The 26755-nt window shown below is 36.9% G+C and overlaps 1 protein-coding gene across 1 annotated transcript in view; it reads left to right on the plus strand.

Annotated features, from left to right (window-relative positions):
* The window catches only part of NALCN (sodium leak channel, non-selective), a 273012-nt gene that overhangs the window by 178303 nt on the left and 67954 nt on the right, over positions 1-26755 (plus strand). The window contains exons 16-17 of the mRNA XM_081127411.1: positions 13459-13595; positions 14853-14994. Of these exons, the coding sequence (XP_080983537.1) occupies positions 13459-13595; positions 14853-14994 (279 nt within the window). The remainder of the gene's footprint in view (positions 1-13458; positions 13596-14852; positions 14995-26755) is intronic.

Here is a 26755-nt window from a genome sequence, read left to right on the forward strand (position 1 = left end):
GGGTATTAGTTTTCTAAGGTTGCTGTAACAAAAGTATAAAATCTGGGTGACTGAAAACAATAGAAGTTCATTGTCTCACTTCCATATACTTTTCCATTCTTCCCAAAGCTTTTTTATTATCCATCTACTTGTTCATTCATTTTTCAAATCTTTGAGTCCCTACCATGTACAAGACACTGGTTTCAGGTTTGTCTCCTTGGATGGATAATGATGGCATTTACTGAGCCAGGAAACATCAGCACAGAACTGTATTTGAGGGAAAAGATCATCAACTCAGTCTTGGGCATGTTGAGTTTGTAATGAGTTTGAGGCTTTGAGTGTAGACACTTAGTATTTGGTTGTATATATCAGTTTATAGTTTAAAGATGAGGGCTAGCTAGCTAGAGATAAAATTATGATTACTCAATGTAATTCTTAATTATTTATCCAGTGCCTACTATGTGCCAGGCACTATTCTAGGCCTGTGGGATAAGTCAGTGAAAAACTGGACAGATCCCTGTCTTCTTTGATTCCTTCATCCTGATGAAGTTCTCTGTATTTGCATAATAGTGGAAGTTGTAGATCTGGACCGGACTATATAAGGTGGGAAGAAAAGAGATCGTAGTGTCTTGAGGAAAACCAACCTTTAATAAATGCTGGTGCTTTGCTCTTAGAGTAACATAAATAATGTCTCTGTTTTTCTCCATGCAAAATTTGACTTTTGGTTCTGTTACAAATAACAAACACTCTCTCTGTCTCAAGTTCTATCTCCTAACCAGAGAAGATCTGATTGGTCCAGCTAGTCCATATCACTCTTTTAGGGCCAGAATTTCATTATTTCTTATTGCCCCACAATGCCAATCAGCCCTAAAGAAAGCTATTGGCTTTGAACAGGTCTAAATACAGGCCAAACCGCAAAAAGCGCCACCCTGGAATTTATCTAGCTGCTTAAGGTAATCCCTTCTTCTCCTAACTCTCAAACCTGGCCTCCACTCTGGAGGCGCTAGACAAAAAGAAGAAGATAAGTGGCCATCACAGAATTTTATATCAGAAAAATAAAGTGATTTAAGCCTGTTAAGAAGAAAAAAGAGAAGGAAATATGGAGCAATGAAGGAACAGACCATGTCCTCAACTCAGTTCTTGGCTAGATTTCATACTTTGAAGTTCAGTGGGGTGGGAGTTTGAAGGAGGTTTAAACCACATATGAGACTGGATTGTGCTAGACTGATTTTTAGTAACTAAAGGTGGTCAGGAAGCTATGGAATTTATCTAAGAACAGTGACCAGTCCATTTTTCTGTATTCATAATTCTGTTTCCCTGTTCTTGAGGGTCAGTGATTTCACTGTTTACCTTTCCTTGTACTCTACTCCCTGCACTTGCTCAGTAGTAGGCACAGTGGGAAATGGGGCTTGTCTGGCATCCTTATACATAGCCATATGACTATTGAATATTTTTTACTCTGATAATAACGAAAGAATGACTTAGATTATTTCTAGGAAACAATAAATGTATATGCATGTTATTTTGCTTGATGCTAGCCCTATTTCCATGGTGTTTTGCATAAAATATGTTGATTAATGTGAAATTTCATAGTGCATCTAATAGCACTTTTTAATCAAAGTATGCAAAATTGAACAACTCTACAATCTACCACAAGCATACTCAGGAATGATACTTTGAAAATAAGCAACTGCTATCTGAAAAGGAATTACTTAAGGGAACAGAGCACAGCTGACCCTTAAGTTCAAGACCCCATTGTGAAGACTCCAGTGCAAAATAGATTATTTTCATACCTCTCATTTAAAGTGTGGTATTTATTTATTTTATGGCAAATACCATCACTGATACTCAGTTATCCATATACTAAGGGGAAACAAATAAGGAAATTTACTGTAGATAATGAGAGCCCTATTTCACACTCTCAGAGAAATAAGTTACAAATAAGCAAAGAAGAGATGCCAGAATAAACCCTGTGGCTCTGGATTGAAGGAGGAATATCAGTATGAATTCAGGTTATTGTTTATTTTAAGATACATATATACATACATAGATATGTAGATAATACACAGATACGGATACATATAGATACACAGATGCGTGGATGGATACATATTCATATATGTAGATAGATGCATGAATGGATATAGTTCTTTGGTTACGAGATATACATACAGAGAGAGGTATGTATGTCTACATGAGTTTCTATACATACAAATACTTCCTAGTTGTTTCCTTTGAGTGAGCCTAAAAGCAGTTACATACCAGTAACAGCAAGCAAACACAGTGCCCAAGATTTCTACTTTTATATACCATTTCCCAATAAGATAAAGCAACACTCTTTGGAGAAATGGCTAATTCTAGAGCTGAGTCAAGGAAGACTCAAGATGAGACTTAAGTGTTTTGCGGAGCCGGAAAGTAAGGAGGAACTTTAAAAGAAAAAAGATAAAGGTATATCAAAAGTGTGGACTACCCAATTAAAGAGCCCCCAATGGCCAAAGCAGGAACAATTTGAGCAATAAAGTAAATAACACTAGTACTGGATTATAGCCCAAAGGATAAGATAAATAGCCAGAAAACATACTTAAATGTACAAAATGACTGAATAAAAAATGCAGGAGAAGGAAGAATTCTTTCTCATAGAATAATTTCAAATCATAAATGTAGAGAAATAAAGATAATAGAATAACAAATAAGGGAAATAGAAAATCACCATTAGAACTGTCAACATAAGAAACACCCAAACCTGCAGAAAAAGTTTAGAAGAGTTTATTTGAGCCTGATAGCATATGCCAGGGAGCAAGAATCTCAAATGCTCCAGAATATAACAGTTTTGCAACTTCTTTCATGCATTTGAAATTGAGGAGGAGATGTAAGGAGAACTGGAGAAAGTAAGGTGGGGATTAGATTACAGGGTGGTTAATAAGATTATGTGCTGTCTTGAGGGTAAATACTAGCCTCTTCTTCAAGGGGTATTACTTCTGGTATTTCAAAGGTGTCTTTACCTAGATGCATAAGAACAATGAACAAGGCCCACATAAAACCTTTTACTAAAGAAGTTATAGGCCTGGGGCATGACTAGCCACCTTGACCTGCTTCTTTAGGAATTTATGATCAGATCCTATCCCCTTGTGAGGTTACTTTGCATAGAACCCTTTTTTCATCCACAAGACAATGCAGTTATAATTAGTATCAGCAAGATCTACTGATGAATGCTAAAATTAGTATGTGAAACTTTCAGGAGAAATAGGGTATTTGTATGGCCTAAAAGTATCTCCCCCAAAAATCATTTTTATAAATTATTGTGATGGTTTTAACATGTGTCTACAAAGCCTTTGATACTCCCTCCTAGGACATAAAACAATTCTTCCCTCCTTGAGTGTACGCTAGAGTTAGTGATTTTCTTCTAGCTTATAGTGTAAGGAAAGGGAAACATTGTAATTTTATAGTGAAGAAAACTAGTAGACACACCCTTACCCAAGTGATTATGGTTAACATCACCAATATAAAGGCATATTGATGTCATATACCCCCTGGTATGATGATACTAGCATATCACCTTTATGGTATTTTTTCAAAAAACCCATAACCTCAGTTTAATCATGAGAAAACAGACAACTCTTAATTGAGGGGTACTCTACAAATTACCTGCCCAGTATTCTTTAAAACTGTCAAGGTCATTTAAAACGAGGGATGTTTGAGAAATTGTTGCGGCCAAGAGGAACCTAAGAAGACATAACAATGAAATATAATGTGGTATACTGGATGGGATCCTGAAACAGAAAAAAAAGACATTCATGCAAAAACCTGGGGATTCTGAATAACTTCTGCACTTTAGATAAAAGCATTGACTAAGGTTAATGTCTTAGTCTTTATAAATGTTTGATGGTTATGTAAGATGCTAACATAGGGAAAAGCTGGGTCAAGGGTATATGGGAACTCTGCACTATCTTTGAAGCTCTTATGTAAGTTTCAAATTATTTCCAAATAAAGTTTTTTTAATGGGATAAGAATTTTCTGTGATGGTAAACTCTAGTAACACAACATATAAACACGTACATTGGCTGTTGTGTTGTCTTGTTCAAGGGCGCATACATCCGTGAAGCTTTGTAGCATGGATATGTTGTATGGAATTTACAGTTAATTATGCTTTTTTTATCTTGAAAAGTTGGGACATATACTTCATCAGGAGTCAAATCCAAAGCTTTTGTGATTTTGTTTCTAATAGAAAAATGTGATACGACTTGTCATTTCTCCTCTTCATCTTTATCAGTAATATAACTCACCTGAAATTGGAGAGATTTGTTGTGCTGGTTAACATGGATGATTCAACATTGTAGAGAACTTAGAAAGGATCAGTAGGCTGATGAGAAATATCACAAATGGGCCTCTTTGGCCTGTTTATGGGACACATTGATGTTGCTTTATTTGTTCTCCATCTCATCACCATTGTATTACCATGTCTTATGTGTATAAATGCACAGTGTGAGGCCATGGGGCTTTCCTTAGTCAAAAAATTTGTCACCTTACTCAGGGAAAGATACAGGAAGCATAGGGGAAGGCATGGCTAACTCAGGTGAGAGGCAGGTTGGCAAGATGTGTCTAAAAATGATGAATAATAACAATCTTTTGTTAGCCAAGCAGGAGAAAATGGCCCATATAAAAGAAATAGGTACAAAATTGCAGACATAAAAATCCATCTATTGCTTGAAAATGTTTTCATGAGGCAGTATATAACAGTGTTTAGAAACTTAAACTATGGAGTCAGAAAGATGGTGGCCAAATCTCAGTGCTACCACTTCTAGCTGCATGACCTTAAGCAGCTGATGTAAGCTCCTTGGACCTCAGTTTTCTCATCTATAACATACTAGAATATGGAGCTAATTATGGTGCCTACATCAGGGGGCTATTTTGAGGATTAAATAATATTAGCAATGCACAGTGTTTAGCATCGTATGTAGCACACATGTTTACTACTTCAGCTTCCAGTTGTTGTTTTTGTGAGAAATCTTCCTAGAGGAGATAATTTCTGAAGAATGTATAAGAATTATTTAGGGTAGAAGGAAAGTGTATTGCAGGCAGGGGAACAGTATATTCAAAGGCACAAATATGTGAAATAAAACTGTGTGGGAAGGATATACAAACCAGTATTGTTAGAGTCTAAAGGGCAAGGCACGCTAGGATTCTGTAGGCCATGCTAAGAAGATCAACATTTTCTACACACAATTCACCATCCACGAATGGCTTTGAGGACCCACAACACAATGATGTTTCTTTTAATGGTGTTCTGAAGAAGATGAATTTAAAGAGACAAGATTAAAATGGAAATCCAGTTAGAAAGATTTAAGGAATGGCAGTGAGATAAAATCTGGATGATCAAGTAACCATTAGATTCAGCAACCTGAGAAGTGTTGGGGACTGGCAAGAGCAGACCCACTGAGGTGGTGTGGAGAGACCTGAGACCAGAGAGAGTGGGAGATGCGTGGGACATTAGTGTGGATAAGCAGCATCAATGGTGAGCATAGGCAACTCTTTCAAAAATCACGGTTGAAAAGGGAAGGAGAATAGAGGACACATGATCAGGGGAAATGTTTGCCTCTCTCTATTTTCATTTCTGAGATCAAGGGACTTGAGAAAACAAATCAATCAACATGGTGAAGGAGAAGAAATGGGAGAGATTGGGAATGGATGAGGTGACCCCAGACTAGATGGAGGAGAGGGGGCAATGGCATATGCAGGGTGGGGCAAAAGTAGGCTTACAGTTGTGAGCACTGGAAACACAGTTTATTATTGTATTATATTTATTCATTATTGTATTATTTTCCATATGAACTGCTGTAAACCTACTTTGCCCCACCCTGTATGTACCGTCCTCTTCGTTTACCTCCACTCACTGAGATGAGATCTTTTTCATGTAGAGCTACCAGTTACTGTAGCATAGTGAGATCTTTGTTTTTTATAGCCCATTTCCCTTAAGAAATTTAAATTACAGGCAATATGCTATCTCACTTAGATATCTGGCATTTATATAAAAGAGTGAAGAGTCTCATTTTTCATTTGAGAACATTAAAATCCAGAGTGGTTGAGACATTATAAAACTGAACAAAAATTTAAATTCACATTTTCTTACCTTTTTACTGTTTTTACTTAGAGTATGCTTCTCCTGTGTTTTCTAAATCAAAACAGAAAGGACAGTTATATGAGAGCACTATATATATTCAGAATTCCCTTTGGTATGGGCTTTTTCCCCTATTACTTACTAAATATTCATCTCATAACAGAAACTGAGCATCTAGTTTACATGAAACTCTAATTTCATCTGAAGTGAAGCCAAGAAATGCATTTTTTATCATAATGAACATGTTTCTATGACTCAGTTAATTCCCTAATGGGAACCATTGTGTTTCAGTTGAGTAACACAAGAGAGATATAATATAACATAGAGGTTCCTGGACCTAGAAGAAAAAACATAGAAAAACAAAACTATTCATTACTAAGGTCTCTAAGAAACCATTAATTTCATTAATGAGATTTTAAAGGACAGTAATATAAGGAAAACTTATCCCTTCAACATAATTTGGTATTCTAGTTTTTCAGTAGTTTACTTTTCCCCTTACTAACTCGTTAGCATTTTCTGCTAGCCTAGCCTTCTTGCAAATATTACTTATATTGCTGCACAGAGTACCCTTCTGAAGGACATTTAAAGCCTGTAAGACCTTAGGTTTTAAGATCTTAGGAGACCATCATGAAAGTGAACATTTCATGTACTTCTTAGAGATGTCAGAAGATGCTGTAAATGCAACAGCCCGTAAGTGCCCTGCTGGCTTCCCAAACCAGGGAGCATGGAGCAGCCACTCAATTCCCCAGTGTACCAGCTCCTCCAAGAACATCCCTCCTCTCCCCATTGGCCGCATGGGCATGCCGTGAAGATTAATGAGTAACAGCTCTTGAATCTGTTGAGAGATGTAGACAAGGAAACACTACATGCCATTAATCAGTTGAAGTTATGAAATTACTTTGAACATTTTGGGGTGCCAGCTGTCATATAAAAATACAGCCTTTATGGCCCATATGCAGACCAAGAAATGGGATCTCCAATTGGGATCTCAGTTCATAAGACCCCAATTTGACCTTGGAAGTACTGGATTTATGAAAAATTTTTGTAGGAGGGAGAAAATGTCGATGACTTAAACACTTTGAAAGGAAACATTTTTAAAGGGTACAGTATTGCTGTCATGCGGCCAATCACATGCCTGAACAGACCTTTGTCCAGGACAAAAAAAAAGAAAAAGTCTTTCCCTCCAAGAAATTCTTTATGGGATTCAAGAGGCTAGTGAGAGCTGTTGTTTATATTTGCATATCAAGGTTTTATAGTAACACAGGGATATTCATAAAAACCAACAGGTTTGATCATTCCTCCAGACCGCCCATCTGTTTTAACCCCGAAGCCCTGCAATCCAGGCTGTAAAATCACAGAGGCAAAATACCAAGAGAAACTTTCTTGAAAAGTAGTAGTTTATGCTTTAGGAAGGGACTCAATTCTGAATCACTGTGTCATGTGTAGATCTAGAAAAACCAGCAAAAGCCATCATGCAAAGAAGCAAAGAGAATTCCACCTTAATTTATTCAGGTAACAGAGGAGCCCCTTTCTCCAGATCCAACATAACGTAGTCGTTTTCATATACCGAGCGGTCAACAAATACTCTTTATTCTCACTCATCGACAGATCTCTCTGCACATTTTCCAAACTAGCATGGACTAGAGTTTAAAACGAGAACTCTTTCCCAAGTCCAAATGCTTTTTAAATGTTTTTCCTTTAGAAAAATCACACCAAAAATTACAGAAATTTTTTATTTAGTGTAATCCTTCAATTCAGTTATTTGCCACAGCATTCAGAAAGGAATTGAAATGGAATACTGTTTGAATATTTTAACAGAAGAAAGCACAGGCTGAAATATGGAAGATTTAAGCGATGAGGCAGAACAGGGTATGTGTCATGCAGAGCAATTACACCCAGCTCTCCCGAGAAGCCCAAGTAAAGCAAAAGGCTTTCAGCCGCCCAATGGGTAATGATATCTCAGCAAGACAGATGCTGAGCCAGAGAATAGCACTGAGCTTAGATGATTTATATGTTTTAAAGCTCAAGGTTTGAAAATTTCTTCTTTGATTCCCATTTCTTTTTTGAAAATGTATGTTTTTAGCCATGTGAGTCTGTTACAAAGCTATCATTCGATCTATCTGTTGCAGCCAGACTTCATGCCCAGTCTAAGCCATTTTAAACTCCTTCCTTTGTACTGTTCTTTACATTAGTTTTTTCAGTGCAAAAAAATAAAATCTTGGGATTGTCTGCATTACGTTCCTTCTATTCAAGAATGATGACCTTTGAAATAATTTTACATGGACATTTGCAATTAAAATTGCTATATAATAGGTCTGCTTTTGTGGTATAGTATAAAAGATCTCAAATTCCTATCCAATTCTTATAGTCCATATTATTCACTCATTGCCATCAAAGTAAATTTAATCTGGGAAAATCTCTGGTTACACGCAAGAAGGGGAAAGAATTTGGATAAAAAGTAGAATGCCATTTTATTGCATATTAGGGAAACTTTATAGCAGCTTCAAAATACCATGAAATATTTTTCTTTACCCTGTTTGCCTTAACCTCCTCGCACCTTCCACCTCCCACCCCCTACACACACACACACACACACACACACACACACACATCCTTCTCTTTCTTCATTTTTCCCCTTTTCCTATCTTAATTATAACCATGGACTGGGGAAGGAGAAATGGTCAAGTTTATGATGATTAATTGTGGTGAAGTAAGGATTAAGTGATTTTGCTTAACTGCATTTTCTGCCCCTTTTTTAAAAATCAATTTTTTTACTATTCTATGTTAAATATACAGGAGGAGACATTTTGCTTAATTTTTACAAACTGAACACACCAGCACACAGATCAAAAAATACTGAAGCCGCCTTAGGAGCCCCCTCTCCATACACCCTTTCTGTTGTTATGCTTCACCCTAACCCTAGGTAACCGCTCTCCTGAGACTACGCGGCTTGCTGTTGCCTGCGTTTTCGCTTTAGAGAAATGGGATCATTCAGTACCTACTCTTTTGTTCTGTCTTGTTTCCTTCACTTGATGTTATGTTGTGAAATTCATAACTGCTGTTCAGAAAGAGGCCCCTTATTTAGTGCCTTGGTAGAGAGATCTGGTTATCTACCATTTGTGTAGCCACTCATCTGTCTCTATTTTAACTGGCCCTTCTGCACATCTATAGAGCAGCGATGCCTCATACTCAGGAAGAGGGTTTGCAGGATCCTGAGGAACCTTCTGAGTCATCAAGAACAGTTTCTCATTTGCCCTTTGTTCTTTTACCCTGTGATGATCAGCTCATGCCGAATGCTAATGTATTTATTCACAAACAGTGCCTGTGTTTTTATTTTCTAGTAGGTGCTATAAAAATAAATTTAAAAATGGAATCTGGCCCCTAAGGAGCTTGCAAGCTTTGGTGAATATAACTAACTCTAATACAAATTAGAATAATTTTTCTTTAAAAAAATATATAGGTAAGGTGATTATTTTTTATACTGGTAACCTACATATGTTAAACATTATATTCTGGGATATTTGATTAATATTATAAAATTTTATGTCTAAATTTATTCTAAGCATTCATCAGCAAGTTCATCAGTGGCAGACATAAGTGTGGATCAAATGCCAGAGAGTCAAATTGTATTCTCTTCTGTGAGTCTAGTGACACCTATGCTCCCCACAAACCTACTTATTTAATTAGTAAATAGATATTTTCTGCTCATCTCTCCACCCTTCAGGATATATTTAAAAGTATTTCCTTTATTTCCTAGTTATCTGCTGCAGAGTTTAGTTCTACCACCTGATCAGTATAATTATTTATTCAACAAATATTTGTTTAGCTAATTTTCTGTCAAATATTGTGGCATGCCCTGAATATGAAGTAATGAAAATTCCCCACACTATTCTTGTCCTCCTAGAGTCTCAGGAAAGAGATACAGTGTTCAAGTGGTCACATGCTACAATTTAAAATAATGCTATATGTAGTGAATTTAATAGTGCCCCCTTCCAAAATTCATGTCCACCTAGACCTCAGAATGGGACCTTATTTGGAAATTAGTTTCACAGATGTAATCATTTAAGATCACACACATTTAGCATGGGCCCAAATTTCAGTGATTGGTGGTGTTATAAGAGAAAAGAGAGAGATTCAGATAGAGAGACAGAAACATATGGGAAAGAAGGCATTGTGATGACAGAGGCAGATATCGAAGTGATGCAGCCGTAAGCAAAGAAATACCAAGGACCACTGAGAAGACTGGAAAAGTCAAGGAAGGATTCTTCCCCAGAAACTTCAGAGAGAGAATATGGCCTTTCTGGTACTTTGATTTAGGAACTCTAGCTTCCAGAACACTGAGAGAACAAATTTCTGTTGTTTTAAGACCCCAATCTTGTAGTAATTTGTTATAGCAGTCCTAGGAACCTAATACAATATGTATTAGATTGAACCATAAGAAATTGCTTATTTTTGACTGCTTTGGCCTACACTAACAGCAATAGGGTCCATCCCAATATGCTATGAGGAAGATCTTGTTGGTCAGAGAAAGCGTCTCTGAAGAATTGCTAGTGGAACTGAAATCAGAAGAACAAGTAGAAGTTAGCGACTCGGTTGAGTGTTGTCCCATGGACCAAAAGGTCTCAGGTTCACAGCACATGCCCAGGTTTCAGGCTTGATCCCCTGTAGGAGGCGTGCAGGAGGCAGCCGATTGATGTTTCTCTGTCATTAATGTTTCTCTCTCCCCCTTTTCCTCTCTCTGTAAAATCCGTAAAAACATTTTTTTTTTTTTTTTTTAAAAAAGAAAGGGGAAGAGAAGCTCCCAACAGAGGGATGAGCATGTGCAAAGCTTCTGAGGTAGAGAGTACAGACAATTTTGAGAAATTGGATGAAGATGGATGATGTGACTGGAATATAGTATAGACATAGGGTCAGAGGAGGCTAGGCAAGTAGGAGTAGCCAAATTGGAAAGATTAAGAGTTTTGTTTTAAGAACAATGGAATACCATTGAAGGGTTTAAGCTGGAAGGTGAGACTATTACTACCACAAGATGGAAAACAGGTTTGAAGGAGCCAAACCAGATGGGAAGACCATGGAAGGGAGTACAGGAACCCAGGGAGACTAGGAAAGCATTGGTGGGGATCGAGAGATGGACAAGCATAGAGGGTTTTAGAAAAGAGCCTCATGTTTTTGTTTTGATGGCTTATCCTGATTAATGTACCATTTACTCTTGTGTCTTTTGAAGATATTTTAATTATCATAAAATATGCATACCAGTCTTGGTACATTTAGATCCCCAATGTTGACTAACATAGTCAGGTGTAGCCATCTGCTGCCCAAGAAGTCTCTGAAAGTAGAAGTAGCACCTTCATTTTTTTCTTATTTCTCTCTTTTCTTCTCACCTTGTGCTCCCAGCACTTTGTCTATATCTTGGCTAGAGTAGCTATTCCATTTTATTGTCATTATCTGTTTATAGAACCATCTATTTGTTATAGTGGGGGCTCCATGAGGGCAAATGCTGTGTCTTCGTTATTTTCTATCCCCAGAACTTAACAGTGAATCTGGCCTATGGGTCTTGATTTATAAGTGACTGCTTCGATGTATAAATAAATGTGTCAGCAAATGCATGAACTAAACACCTTATGTCTGCACTATCTTCTCAGCCTGTTTTTGGCCTTATATAATTGTCTTCCTTTCTGGTCTGACTTAATTTATTAACTGCTTTTTCTTTTTCTGTATACTCTACTTACCCTAACAAATATTTGTCTCTTAGTTGTCTCAGTGAATTTTGGAAAATAAGGCTCTTCTTTATGAATATTTTTGTTTATATATGGAACCCTTTTTCTAGTTGCCTGCGTCTCATGGATATGCTAACCATTAATTCCTTATCACCGCCATCATCATAACCATGAAATTATTGAGAACATGCTGTGCTTAGTGTTCCACTTAGGGAGAGAGGAAGGCAATGAGCAGCAGTGGCCCTTCCCTAACTGAGATTACCACCTAAGACAAGAAACCAAAGATAAGCCACAGAATTAAATAAGACATGCAAATGGCTAAAGTAAAATGTTTATATTATGTAAAACAAAAATGTTTGGACAGTTTTTGTAGTCCAGTGAGAAAAGGGGCACATTTCTCTGAACTAGAAATGAGACAAATCATCTCACTATGAGCTCACAACCAACTGAACTTCTGAACCATGTATCGTATTAAAATTGGGATGTTCCCCCAAAAGGCCGCCTCATGTTTTCTCTGGTCAGTTGGGATATTCCTGGGTACAAGCCAAGAGATGCCATACTAATCTTTCTGCAAACACAAGACAAATTGTAATTATAAAGGAAAAATATACTCAACAAGCTTTAGAAACACGCTTCCCTAGCCCCACTAAAAAGGCTGCCTGAATTAGATGTACTCTTCGAACAGGACCCATGTTCAAAGATGCGGTTAGTGGAGTCAGGGCAGGAGAGGGGTGGTCATGGAGAGGTGAATTCCCTCTGTAGAGAGGTTAGGGAAGCGGAGGGTGCCAAGGGAAATTAGGAAGGGGCCCAAGAGATGCCAGCCATGGGAGAGCAAAGAGGAGGGGAGGAGAAAGTGTAGAAACCACTATTCTACCTCATTTTTCAGGTCGGAGTTCTGCCAGCCAAGTCCATCCTTAGTATATCTCCTTAGCTCAGCGTTGGTTCTGGTGTGTGATGTTAAGCCTCAGCTTCCCTGAAACCTGATTTGTAGAAATATAAAAACCGTCTTATAGAAAAATACATGCATACATACATACATACATACATATATACTACTTTCTTATCATTTCTTGCAAAGATACTTAATAGCACACAATGTAATAGCTCCCAAGCATCTTTACAACTGCACAGAAAACTCTTCTGTGTTGTTTCCATTTTTAGCTTTTCTTTTTAATCTGCTACAATAAATGACAAATTTTCTTGACATTTTCTCTCTTTTCAAATATTACCACTTAGGATTTTCTTTTCTTTTTTTTCATTCTTTTCATTTCTAATTCTAGCACACATAAAACAAATTTTATTGTTTAACTATGTTAGTGATAAATAAGTCAACAGTAAAAAATGTTTGGTATGAAAAGGCGCTAAGATTAGGGAATAAAATCACATAACTTTTTTCTAACTTTTTTTCTGGTTTATTGTTTTCTTTTGTTTTTGTTTTCTGGTGCTGTTTGAGCACTCAGAGAGCAATATAGGGAGGGAAAGAAGTATACTTGGTAGTTCTTTGCTGCCATCTACTGTTTCTTCATGTAACAACTTTCTTCATGTAACAACAACTTTCTTCATTGCTTCTTTGATTAAAAAATTTAATAATCTATGACTTACAGCACTATATTTACCCCTTTTCTTTCTTCTTTCTATTTTCTTCAGTTAAAGCAAAGTGAAGCAAATGCAGACACTAAAGAAAAGCTCCCTCTGCGCCTTCGAATCTTTGAGAAATTTCCAAACAGACCCCAAATGGTGAAAATCTCAAAGCTTCCTTCAGATTTTACAGTTCCGAAAATCAGGTATTAAAGCATTTCTTTGTTTATCTCAAATACACTGTAAATGACTTGTCGTAAATCTGATTCAGCCCTTCACTCAAACTCATGTGGGGTTTTGTTTGTTTTTTTCAGTTATTCTCTATGTTTCTTACTCTCTCTTCCTCTGTTTTAAAAACCTTTGACCCTTTAAGCAGTATATTCAGAGCAGTGTCACCTGACAAGTGTATCAGCCTAGGCACAGAGGCTGCTTCCCACTGCTTCTCCCTGAGATGCTCCTCAGGGGGTTGATTGCCAAAGGTGCTCGAGTTTGCAGATGGCAGATAGGCATCACCTTCGACCCTCCACCATGTAAGGGGAAAGCTTACTCTTAGGCTCTTCTGTTTTCAAGTCAGTAGAGAAATGCCACTGGCCAGGTTTCCATAGTACTGTGACAGCATTTGTTTAGAGTGCATGTCTGATTACAATATAATGTGTCTTCCACTTTTTGAAAGAAGAACCATGGCATTACCCATGATAGCAATTTGATTTTCTACCCCTTCTCCCTCCAGTTAAGCAGTTGCATAGAAGATGCTTTAAAACACTTATGTTTAAAAATGAAAGCAGATTCTTCCAGTTATAGCTCAAAAATTATGAACCGAGCCAAAATAATATGACATTTTTTGTGACTAGTTTTAAAAACAATTCTATGGGGCGGTTATAAAAGTATGAGACTAGATATGGTACAATAATATTTCAAATTCAAATGGAAATACATTTGCATTTCTGATTTTTTTAAAAATTTAAACCCTGAAACTATGAAGTATAAAAGAGATGTAAATTAGTTTCAAGATTAGTGGTTATTTGAAAAGATGTTATTTGAATTCTCACCATGCTTTAGAGATCACATGAAGTACATTTCTTTTGAGTTATTTTGAGTCTTTAAATGCAAAATTATCTGAGAGATTCTTAAGATGAATGGAAGTTTGGAGAGATGAACTACTTCTTTCAAGTCTTAGAGGGGGGGAAAAGTATCTTATCACCACAGTAGAATTAAAAAATATTATGAATTACTGAATATTATTACTTGAAAGTTATTTCATGGACATTACTTTTTTTAAGCAGGAATTACTAAGATTTAGGAAACTTTCTCTGAATTCATTACTTTGGTAATTAACCTCCACACCACTCTTGGTATGTCACGTCTTGTTGTCTACGAACTTAAGCAAACACACCATTGCAAAATGCCATCACCTGCTCCTTGTCATTAATAATGCCTGGTGTATGTATGCTTCATTTGCAAAGGGAAAGTTTTATGAAGCAGTTTATTGATCGCCAGCAACAGGACACTTGCTGCCTCTTACGAAGCCTTCCGTCGGCCTCTTCCTCATCATGTGATCACTCCAAACGGTCTGCAATTGAGGACAACAAATACATTGACCAAAAAGTAAGAACCGCTGTCTCAACCAAGTTTTTCTTAAGCACATGTGTTAGGGAACAAAATCACATAGCTGTGTGGGGTTCCGAAATCTAATGTCTCAGGAGAATAATGAAGAAAACTTGTAGAAGAAATCATTATATCTAACATTTTGACATTTATGAATTTACATTTTGCATTTCTATGAGTGAGCTTTTTAGCCATGCCAGGTAGCAGACATGGGACTACGAATAGGTCAAGATCTCCCCAAACCTGCATTTTCTCACGTGCAGAAGAAAGGGCTCTGATCTCTAAGGAGGTTTCATGGTTGCCTGTATGTTGCCTTTTGCAAGAAACCATGCTTATTTCAATTGTTACATGCCAGGGAAAATAACTAGAGTGAGTTCCTCTAAAATCAGTCAAAATAACCACCATTTATTGAGTGCATAGTAAGTGGCAGGAATTTTCTCTAGACACATTATCTGACTCATGCTCTGATTTACCTATTTCTTTATCATTTGAAAAGCGATAGGGAATTTTTTTCCATATTCCACTGTTAGAAAATGAAAGATCAATGTCAGAGTTTGTAAAGGAGATTAAAGATTAGAGTTTGCAAAAAGGCATCTAATTTACTTGCAAGTATTTCTCTTCATAAGTCTTCATTTATTTTTTACTCTTTTATATCATTACTGCCCTTTTTCTATTGCTTATAATCAAATACATATTTTTCTATCATCATGTGAAAATAAAATACCAGCCCTTTCATCCTCCAGCACCCTCTGTTTCCCCCATTACCCTACCCCATAAGGATTGTATTTTCAGAGCACCTTTGCTCTTCCTGTTCTTTTCTCCATCCCCTCCCAACCTTGAATTTCTCCCCCTGCTCACTCCCGAGCCAATCCCTCTGTTCCCTGCCATAGTGTAGCGATTTTGTTCTCAGTTATTACGATCATAATTTCCGTTGCCACATGTCTGTTCTTGTTCAAGGATTTTTATTTATTTATTTTCCTTCAATCATCAACAGACATCATTGCTCTATGTTATAGACTCCAAGATTATAGATGGCAAATCTGACTGATATCAATGTCAGTTTTTCACTTGAAAGTAATTAGAGTTTTTTTGGTTGTTGGTTGGTTGGTAGATTGGTTGGTTTTTTTATTTCTTTGGGGAAGCTTGTAGGACTCTCTGAGTATCCTTAAAGGTCAGATTCTTTACTAGGATATACTTTGTATGTCTTTTGTCATTTGAACTGTCCAAACTAGGGAGTCTTTTCAGTTTGCAGACTAAGATATTTGCCAGAAAAATTAGCATTTATTATTTGTTCAATTATTACTTTTCCACCTATTCTTTTTTCTTCTTCATTTTCCCTTATGGTTGGCATCTCTCTACTTGTCTTCTGTGATTTGAAATATTTGTTCAGTTTGATCTTCCAGGCCACTAATCTGGTCTCAACTAAGATCATCCTTTGTTCTTAAAGTATGAGTGAAAAGTTATGAAATGTGTGTGTACACATTTCATTCCCATGTAAACCTACTCTTAACTCACTTTAAAGACTTAAACTCTTTAGTATTATTATTATTAAAATACGCCACCTTTATTCTTCACAGTTATGTTTTACTTAATACTTTGGACAGGGAATGGACACAAAAGTTCATGTCAACTAATAATCAGGTGAGAGGACAATAATGGCCTGGTTTCATCCAATCAGTCTGGAATTGCATTTTACATACTAGGAACATATAGTGTTTATTTTCTAAAATTTATTTCAAAAGACTTTAAGCCAGAGGTGTGAGTGGACCCCCAGGTTGGGCTGTGGCTGTGATCAGCTCTCTCCAGGAAGAGTGTGGAGAGCTGATATCATTTATGCTCAAAGTTGCAAATCCAGAACATGCTTTTTTAAATCACTGGTAACATTATCCCACTGGAAACACAAAATTAAATTATAATCCAGGCAAATTTCTTTTCTCTCTAAAAGGAAACATGACTTTTTTCAAATTTTTGAACAGCAAGTTTTGATATAGGTGAGAAAAAAAAATTGAAAGAATCTTGGCAGGTGTGAAGGGTTGGTGTGGAGTCTAAGGAGAATTTGGGGTACCCTTTGCTCACCATCACCCCTCCCCAGGCTGTCTCTGTGTTGGGTTACACTCAGATAACTTCGAATGCCATTTCTGATTTCTTTATGTCTTTATATTTTTATGGCTTTTAAAAATCTTCTCACTTAACAGTTATCTTTAACTAATTGAGTGTACAATAACAATTATAATTGTATTCTGTAATCTTACACTTGTGCCTCCCTCATAATCTCCTAAAATACAATGCGCAGGCAATACATTGCTTTTCAGTGGTATCCAAGTCACTCAGCATCTAAAAGAAACTAGAATTGTTGAAGACAGTTGGCAGTCCCCAATCTATAAGGTCAGTGGACTGAAATACACAATACATGATCTTATACAAGGAAAATTATCAGTGATGGTTAGGTGACCCTTCATTCCCATGTAAGCCTCGTTGGCCCATATGTAGATTTAACTACAGTTGGAATAATACTGTTTACCCCTTCACAGTCTTCATGATCTGGGTAAATGCTCCAATGCAGAAAGTCGGGTGTAGAGAACATATTTTCTCATCTTCTCAGCAGCTGCTACCTTATTTTGGCAGCAGCAAGGTTTACCTGTGCGACTATCCATTCTTAAAGCTTTAACTTTATTTAAGTTGCCAGAAAAGTAAACTTAACAATATCTTTCAGGATCTACTGTTTTTGCTTCAGCTCCCATCATTTCATAAATACTTAGGAGTCATCATCTTGTTGCGTACCATTGGGCCCGGGAACCCAAAACAGACAATCCCCCCTAATGAACTTTAGGGGTGAGGATTTACAGGAAGCAGAAATCACAGACAAAGCAGTTTGGTATTTGTATTTTTTAACATGGCAAGGCTTTTTCACTTTTATTAACATTGTATGTGGGAAACGTATTTATACGTTTTACGTTGACTGGTAGCAGAGCGCGCGATAAAAACTACTCACAAACAATGTGTTAAGAAACCCTAAAGACACTTAAAAACAAAAATACATAAACATCAACAAAAATTCTGAATAGAGATTAGCTCCCCGATAAAGTATCAGGAAATTTCCGTTACAATCCCCAGTTGTCTTTGGAAATGCCAATCAGTGTCAAATGGACAGCAATTGTTTCACTCTCCAGCACCTGCAATACAAATTGAGGCTGTTTTTCCTCAAAGAGTGGTAAGAAATAAAAAGAAAATGAGAGTCTGGCTTATCACTGATTCTTTTCTTTTTTTAAAATATGTCTTTATTGATTTCAGAGAGAGAGGAAGGGAGAGGGAGAGAGAGAGAGAAACATCAGTGATGAGTCATTGATCCCCTGCCTCCTGCACGCCCCCTGCTGGGGATCCAGCCAGCAACCCAGTCACATGCCTGACCTGGAATCCAAGCTCGACCTCCTGGATCAAATGTCGATGTTCAACTCTGAGCCACGCTGGCCGGGCATCACTGATTCTTGTAATATGACAAAGGAACAATAAAATAAAATTTTTCTCTTAATAATTACAGGTAAGGAGAAAGCCCACTACACTAGAGGGAAGCACCTTTCTCTTGCCAGGGAAAACACTGAGTCCCCGGAACCTAAAGATCACAAGTTAAAGGGAAAAAAACAAAATAAAGAAACAAAAAAACCTGACAACAAAAGCTGAAGGAAGAGGGGAATGAGAGTGATTAAGCAAAGCAGGAAACATGAAAGCACGTGCTAAGCAGGATTTTCTCAGCGTAATTACCCTGGCTTTGAACAACCATAAGCGATTCCCATGGCAACCTCACTTTCCAGGGACCATGCTTTTAAAAATAGCCCAGTTTGATTACCTTTATCACGTGGTTTAAGTTCCCTGTCCTCCCTACAAACAATAAGCCGACAATAAGGTAAAATCTCTCAGGCGTTGTGGTGCTGCCCAGATACTAAAGGGAAAAAGACAGGGAACAGGTGTTATTCCTCATGCGGGGAGGGGAGGCTGCCCTTCCAGCCTCCAAAGAATCGGTGCTCCCGGGAGCTAATTCCTACAGCCCTCTCTCTTGCCACTGCCCCGTACCTGCCCCACGCCTGGGCATTATGAAGCGTTCCTTTCCTTCCCAATTAGAGGATAAACCTGCCTATCTTCAGAGGAGTTTTTCTAGTTTCCAGGCAGAAGAAAATCAGATCATGTTTTTCTACCTATTTTTTCTCCATATTATTGAAATAGAACTTAGGTTTCTTAAAATCACGTCTTATTAATAAACTGAGACATGAACTTGGCTTTCTAGTAATTCTACTTAATAAAAACAGCCCAGTCAGTCCTTAGAAGTGAATCATCTCATCAAAGTCAAGATTTCCACCATAGTCCGACCTGGGCACTCATGCTGTTCTTTAGCCAAGCTACCTGATCTTTCTGTCCTGCTGTCCTGGATGGAGGGCCATTTCTGGGCTCAGAACCTACAATGGTCTGAAGAAAATGAGTAAACCTCACAGTTGTATCGGCCTGAGACACATGGAAGGATGAGGGCTGTCCCTGCCAACTCCTATACAGTATCAAACCTGTATGTTTAAGAAGAGTAAATGTTTCTCAAATATTCTGCTCTCTCTTTTTCCATTAGTGGACATTTGGTCCTGTCTAAAACATCCATTGAGACATCTGATCACAGTTAGTGTAAATATCACTCTTCTGCAACATTTGAGCCCCAGCCCATGTACCTAACCCCATGTGCTCTTGCCAGCTAGGCTACCAAGGCAAGAAGAGTCATTATTGACAGTATAGCCACAACACAATTATTGGGCCAATAAAACATGATAGTATTTTTATTGATTAGCCAGTAAACCAAAAGTACAAGTAAATCTTATATTTGAACTCAATGGCGTTTTTCTAAGTGAGGACTTTTTTTTAAAATATATCTTTATTGATTTCAGGGAGAGGAAGGAAGAGGGAGAGAGAAAGAGAGATAGAAACATTAATGATGAGAGAATCATCATCGGTCAGCTGCCTCCTGCACATCCCCAACTTGGGATCGAGCCTGCAACCCTAGGCATGTGCCCTGGCCAGGAACTGAACCTTGATCTCCTGGATCTTAGGTCAATGCTCAACTTCTGAGCCACGCACAGCTCGGCCTAAGGGTGGACAATTTGACGGGATCAAATATTAAGGACCATTTGGTGTGGACCAAATGTCTCCATGGACATTTTGGACAGGACCAAGTGTTCCACAATGCTATCTTACCTGCCTCCTTTCTGGGGAACATACAGCCGCTTCCAGATTAAGTCTTCACAGTTAGTAGCTATGCATGTACAAAATAAGGAGGAAAACCATAAACGAAATCACTATGTTTTGTTTACCATTTTCATTTGCATACGTCTTCAACATTCACTCAGTCATTCAACAAACATTTATGAAGCACCTGCTATTCATCTGGCACTCTTCTTGGCTCTGAAAATTCAACAGTGCCCTCTAGAATTTTATAGTCTAATGGGGAGAAACACATGTAAATGGGCAAAAGTAAAAAGAATTATAGGAACATGATACAGGATATGAGTCCTTCCTACAGAAGAGGAAGATTGAGTGATATGGAGGAAGGTGCTCCAGGCAGAGAGAGAGGAATGTGAAAGACACGGAAAGCATAATATGGTTGACATAACTGATGGTGAGAAGCAGAGTAGAATAGTGATGAAGTGATGTAGTTCCCAATCCTCATCTATTAAATAGAGATAATTCTTATTTTTAAGGTTTTTTTATGAGAATTAAATAATACATGTTAAATGCCTAACATCACACCTGGCATAGCATATGTTATGTGCCTATGGTACCTGATAAGAGAGGTTACTGATATTAAATCATATGGTGAAGTCAGACTCAGCAAATAGACTTATATTAATCAATCAAGACAAATGACTTTACTTAAACAAATTAATCCTCAGCTGTAACACAGTCTAATTTAGCCCAAAATATTAAGTCCTGATTTATATTCCTTATTGTCCATGAGTGTGTTTTGGGTTTTTTTTGAGTCTGCTTTTTAATGATATTTTAGTTACTACCCCCATTGCCTATCTAGTGTCTTAGACTCTCAAAAAGTAAATTAAATTGTTCTGGAAAGAGTTACTCTTCACAAAGCCTTGTTGATTGCCATTCAGCGCTTTGTAATTTTCTGTGTGATTATAGAGTATTTGGTGATTTGTTCCAGTCACTCCACACACAGCAAGTTATTCAGCCTGGTCTGTAATTTCCAGGATGAACGTTTACTCACTTAAAGAAAGAGAACAGTGTGTTTTCATCTTTAGGGCTTTTGCTCCTCTGAAAGAATGTTCTAAAATAGCAGCTTAGCATCTCTGCAATGCCACTCAGACATTTCTCTAGAAGTGGGGGAGATTATCTGACACCACCACCTAACCAGGGCCTGTATCACAAAGACATGATGTAGTGTGGTCCAAGAGAGGGAAGAAGTGGTGTTCATCAGCCCACATATGAAAACCCTATGCATGCAGTTCTCTAGCATAAAAATGTTTTAGTATCTAACTGATTGCCCAACTATTTACAATAATGGAGAGGAAACAAAAATCATAATATAATTGAAAATATTTTTCTCATTTTTTTCTAATCTTTGCAGTATGTTTTTGAGCTCAGATTAAAATGCCGCTGTGTTTGAGTACACATTCTTCCAGCCCACAGTCATTTACTGAGGGCCCGTAAATGCAAACAGTGTGCTGCGTCCTGGGTAAAAAACACGTTGTGCTACTTATAACTAACATGAGAGTAAGAATTCCCTATTAGTGATTTTTTTTACAGATATTAATCATGTAATCATTTTTAGTTTGTGGTTCTATGAAATTGTTTGCTTTCCTTAGATGTACATTCATTGAGGGTCAAAAGTAAATCAGTCTAGGATTACACATCTTTTATAAGTAATACAGAAGGCTTTTAATCAAGAGTTTTTGGTACTGTCTCCAAAACAGGTGTCAAAGAGCTGAGGCTGCAGCTAAACTTATGTTTGAAATGTGCATTTGTTTCTACTTCTGAGTATAGTTTTAGTTATAAGTTCTGTGTTCCATTGAGTGATATGGCAACCTCAACATGCTATAGTTTCTGCCACTGATGACGTTCTTGTTATTTCGACCTGAGGTTCACATATGACTGAATTATAATTGGAGACCTGTGCCCTTGCATTAGACCACTATGGATTTTAAATTTACAAACAGCTGCATGGTTAAGAGCATCTGAATTTTCTCCCAGAATCATAAATTCCTTCACTTTTAAAAAATCTCTGTCACAAAATTAAAGTACAAAAAGTCAGGCCAATTAAGCTTCCAGTCATTTAGTTTCTAGTTGTGCAATGTTTGTGTATATATCAAGTGAATTGGTACATTTCAAAATAAGTAGCCCTCCTTCATAATTTTTATGTGATTCACATTTATTTCAAGGATTCATTTTTTAAGAAAAAAATGTAGAACATAAAAGACAGTCATCTTTTAATATTAAGAAATTTATCCGTTCTTGAAATATATTTCAAAAACAAACTATGCACAGTGCTAAGCAATGAAGGAAAATATCGTGGGTGAGAAATATACCATCCTTATCATACGGAATGTATAATCTAGTGAAATTCACAGAAAGAGAAAAAGATGTGTCATACAAAGAGCAGGGATTGACATATGTGGAGTTCCTGGAGCCCAAATAGTGAAGGTGTGTGTGTGTGTGTGTGTGTGTGTGTGTGTGTAAACTCATTCCTGCTGTTTTTTCAGGATTCAGAATTTACAGTGTTGAAATAAGTTCAGAAGTCTTGACCTACCATCTAAAACTCCCTTTTTACAAAATTCACATTCTAAGACATATTTCAAAGCTTTATAACATGATATTTTAATGGTATTCAACTGTATATACATTGCAGTATGACTTTTAGCCTTGCTAGCATTTTCACAATTCAAATTTTTAAGTTTTTTTCTTTCCAAGCACAATGTCAATTTCATAAAAACTTTATAGAAAGATTTTGCCATACACATGATCTGTCATGTGTGCCTTGATACTAGTTTTCAGTTCACAGGTGCATGAAAAATTCAAATACAGATAAATGAGGTACCACCATCAACCTATGTAATTTTAAGTAATTGCTTATTTTTTATTTCTATATTTTATGTTGGTTTTTTTTTTTCAATAAAATGGGTCATTACAATAATTACCCTACACATTTCCAGCTGAAATGACCTTCATCAAGCCCCACTCATTGAAAGCCATGGTTTTCTGCTTTATGGTCACTTTTTTATTATTATTTTTTATTGATTCTTTAGAGGGAAAGGAAGGGAGAGGAAGAGAGAAACATGATCTGCCACCTCCTACACATCCCCCATCAGGGATCAGCCCACAACTTGGGCATGTGCCCCAACCAGGAATTGAACTGGCAACCCTTCAGTGCACAGGACAATGCCCAACCAACAGAGCCACACTAGCCAGGGCTATGGTCATACCTTTTATAAACATTTTCCCATTGTTATCAACTTGTTAATATTTTCAAAGTGAGAAAAGACAAACAGCACATTGACACGTTTTTCCAGTTAGAAACAGAAATGTATTGTTAGCAACTCCAAATCAGAAAAGTTAGTCAAATATTTATAATATTTGTTGTTGTTTTCTCAGATAAATATTAATGGCTTCATTTTTAATTTTTTTTAAAGTTTCTTTATTTTTATTGTTGAGAATATTACAGATGTCCCCTTCTTATCCCCATTGATCCCCTCCACCCCACATCCATCCCACCCCCAGGCCTTCCCCATAGCAATGTCTGTGTCCATGGGTTATGCTTATAAACATATGAGTTCTTTGATTAATCTCTTCCCACCCACACCCCCCTCCCCGCCTTCCCTCTGAGATCCCTCAGTCTGTTCCATGCTTCTATGTCTCTGGATCCACTTTGTTCATCAGTTTATTTTGTTTATTATATTCCACATAGAAGTGAGATCAAGTGGTATTTGTCTTTCTCTGACTGGCTTATTTCACTTAGCGTAATACTTTCTAGTTCCCTCCATGCTGTGCCAAAGGATAAAAGATCCTTCTTTTTTCCAGCTGCATAGTATTCCATGGTGTAAATGTGCTAAATTGTTGTTGTTGTTGTTGTTGTTAATTCTTATCAGAGGATATTTTTTCCATTGATTTTTTAGAGAGAGGGAGGGAGGCAGGGAGGGAGGGAGGGAGGAAGAGAGAGAGGGAGGGAGGGAGGGAGGGGGAGAGAGAGAGAGAGAGAGAGAGAGAGAAAGAAAGAGAGAAAGAGAGAAAGAAAGAGAGAAAGAGAGAAAGAAAGAGAAAGAAAGAAAGAAAGAAAGAAAGAAAGAAAGAAAGAAAGAAAGAAAGAAAGAAAGAAAGAAAGAAAGAAAGAGAAAGAAAGAAAGAAAGAAAGAAAGAAAGAAAGAAAGAAAGAAAGAAAGAAAGAAGAAAGAAAGAAAGAAAGAAAGAAAGAAGAAAGAAAGAAAGAGAAGAAAAGAGAAACATAGATTCAGAGACACAGATTCAGAGACACAAACATAGATTCGATTGGTTGCCTCCCACACATGCCCTGACCCGCCTGAGGATTGAACCTGCAACTCAGGTACATGACCTTGACTAGGAATGGAACCTGCAACAGACTGACACTCTAACCACTGAACGACATCAACCAGTGCTTAATGGCTTTATTTTAAACCCAAACTACTGTTCTTTATATCTAAGCACTGCACCACCCTAGAGGAATCTAGTATTTCCTGATAGGTCTATGGTTACTCCCAGGTGTTTGAATAAATTGAATTAATATACTGGTTAACTGAAAGTTGTAATAGAGCCCAGATTTTAAGGAATCAGTGAATGTATAATATAAATACTTATAAATATACTGGCTTTAATAGGTTAGAAAAGTTCATTGATCTCTTTTTTCATATTTCAGGGTTATTCTGAAAATCAGTTATGCATATATAGATAGAATAAAGAAAAAAATTAACTAGTGTAGATTTTAGACTAGGAATAGGATAAATAAGAGGTTATATATGTGTAGAACAAAATTTTGTAGTCAAGCAGACAATGTTTTATTACAGTATAGTATTGAAAATGCTTTTTTAATACTGTTAAACCTAGTGACATTTTACGTAGACACCATGATATAGTGAAAACATTTAAACACTGAAGTTGTACAATCCAGAATTCTAATCATGATTCTGCAGTTTATTATCTTGGTAACCTTAGACAACCTAGTTTCTATGAACCTCCAATTTCTAATCTATAAAAGAGATAATACCTACCTATGAGGGTTAATTTTAAGATTAAGTTTAAAATATCTGTGTTACCTCAATACATGATCAAAGAGCCAAGGAAATTAATAAAGATTTACAGGATATGAAATACACAGTTTACTAATTTTATGTAATGGTCATTTATACAATTCTTCATTCAATTACCAGAGGTTACACATTCTGATTTAAGAACACATGAATGATTTACAAAACATAGCCACTTACTGTGTCACAAAGAAATTCTAAATATAAATCAAATTAATATCCTGGAGAAGAAATTATTTGACCAAAATGTAATAAAATTAGAAACCAAATAATAATCACAAAAATACCCACATATTTTGGAAATTTTAAAACCACTTCTGAATAACTGAGGGAGTACAAAAGAAACCACAATAAAGATAAAAAGTATCTAGAACTGAAAAATAATGATTATAATATGTATCAAACTTGTAAGAATTAGCGAAAGGCATTTTTAGAGGGAAAATTATATCCTTGAATGCATATTTAATAAAGGTAGAAAGGCTGACATTCTTCCAAGTATTCAACTTGAATATTTAGGATACTATCAACCAGGAAAACAGCAAACGGAAAGAAATAATAAAGATAAAAGCAGATATTAGTCAATTGAGGGGGAAAAAGCAATAAATAATATCAACACAACTAAAATTTTGTTCTTTGAAAAGACTAATAAAAATGGTAAACTGCATCATATTCAAGAAGAAAAACTTAAGAAGTCTTCTGGAAAGATGATAGAGTTACTGGCATTGTATTTAATCATACATTCCCACAGAAAAATACACAGAATACCAAGACGACAAAACCAAAAATCAATGGATAACATTTACAACAGAGCTAGGTAATCCCCAAAAGCAGGTGTAAACAAACCAGTAGCCGTGATTCACATGATGACTTAGTCTGCTTGGACTGCTATAACAAAATATCATATTTAAATAAACATTTGTTTCTCGCATTTCTGGAGGCTGGGAAGTCCAAGACCAGGGTCCCAGAAGATTCAGCATCTGGTTCCTCCACAGATGGCTCCCTTCTCACTGTGTCTTCACTGGGCAGAAGAGCTTTGATCTCTTCCTCTTATGTGGACACTAATCCCATTGTGGAGGCTCTATCCTCATGAACTCATTGAAACTGAATTGTTTCCCGAAGGCACCATCTCCTAATACCATCATATTGGGGGTTAGGGCTTCAATGTATGAATTTGGGAGGGGACACAAACATTTAGTCATTAACACATGGTATCAGTGCATGAAGGAAAGAAGTCAAGGTTGGTTACAAGGCATCTAATATTTCTGGGAACAGGAGAATACCCACTTAGCTCCACACTGAAGAAAAGCATATAGAAGTGAGATAAAAATTGAACAGACCAATGAGAAAAATGATAGAGGAAAAATCAGATCCTGATATAATTGGTGGTGTCAGAGGGTAGTGGTGAACAGAGGCAGGAAATCACAGAAAGAAAGCTGCCATATTTGATTACTGTATTAAAACAACAGAAG

The sequence above is a fragment of the Miniopterus schreibersii genome (genome assembly GCF_964146895.1).
Source record: "Miniopterus schreibersii genome assembly, chromosome: 2".
Lineage (NCBI taxonomy): Eukaryota > Metazoa > Chordata > Mammalia > Chiroptera > Miniopteridae > Miniopterus > Miniopterus schreibersii.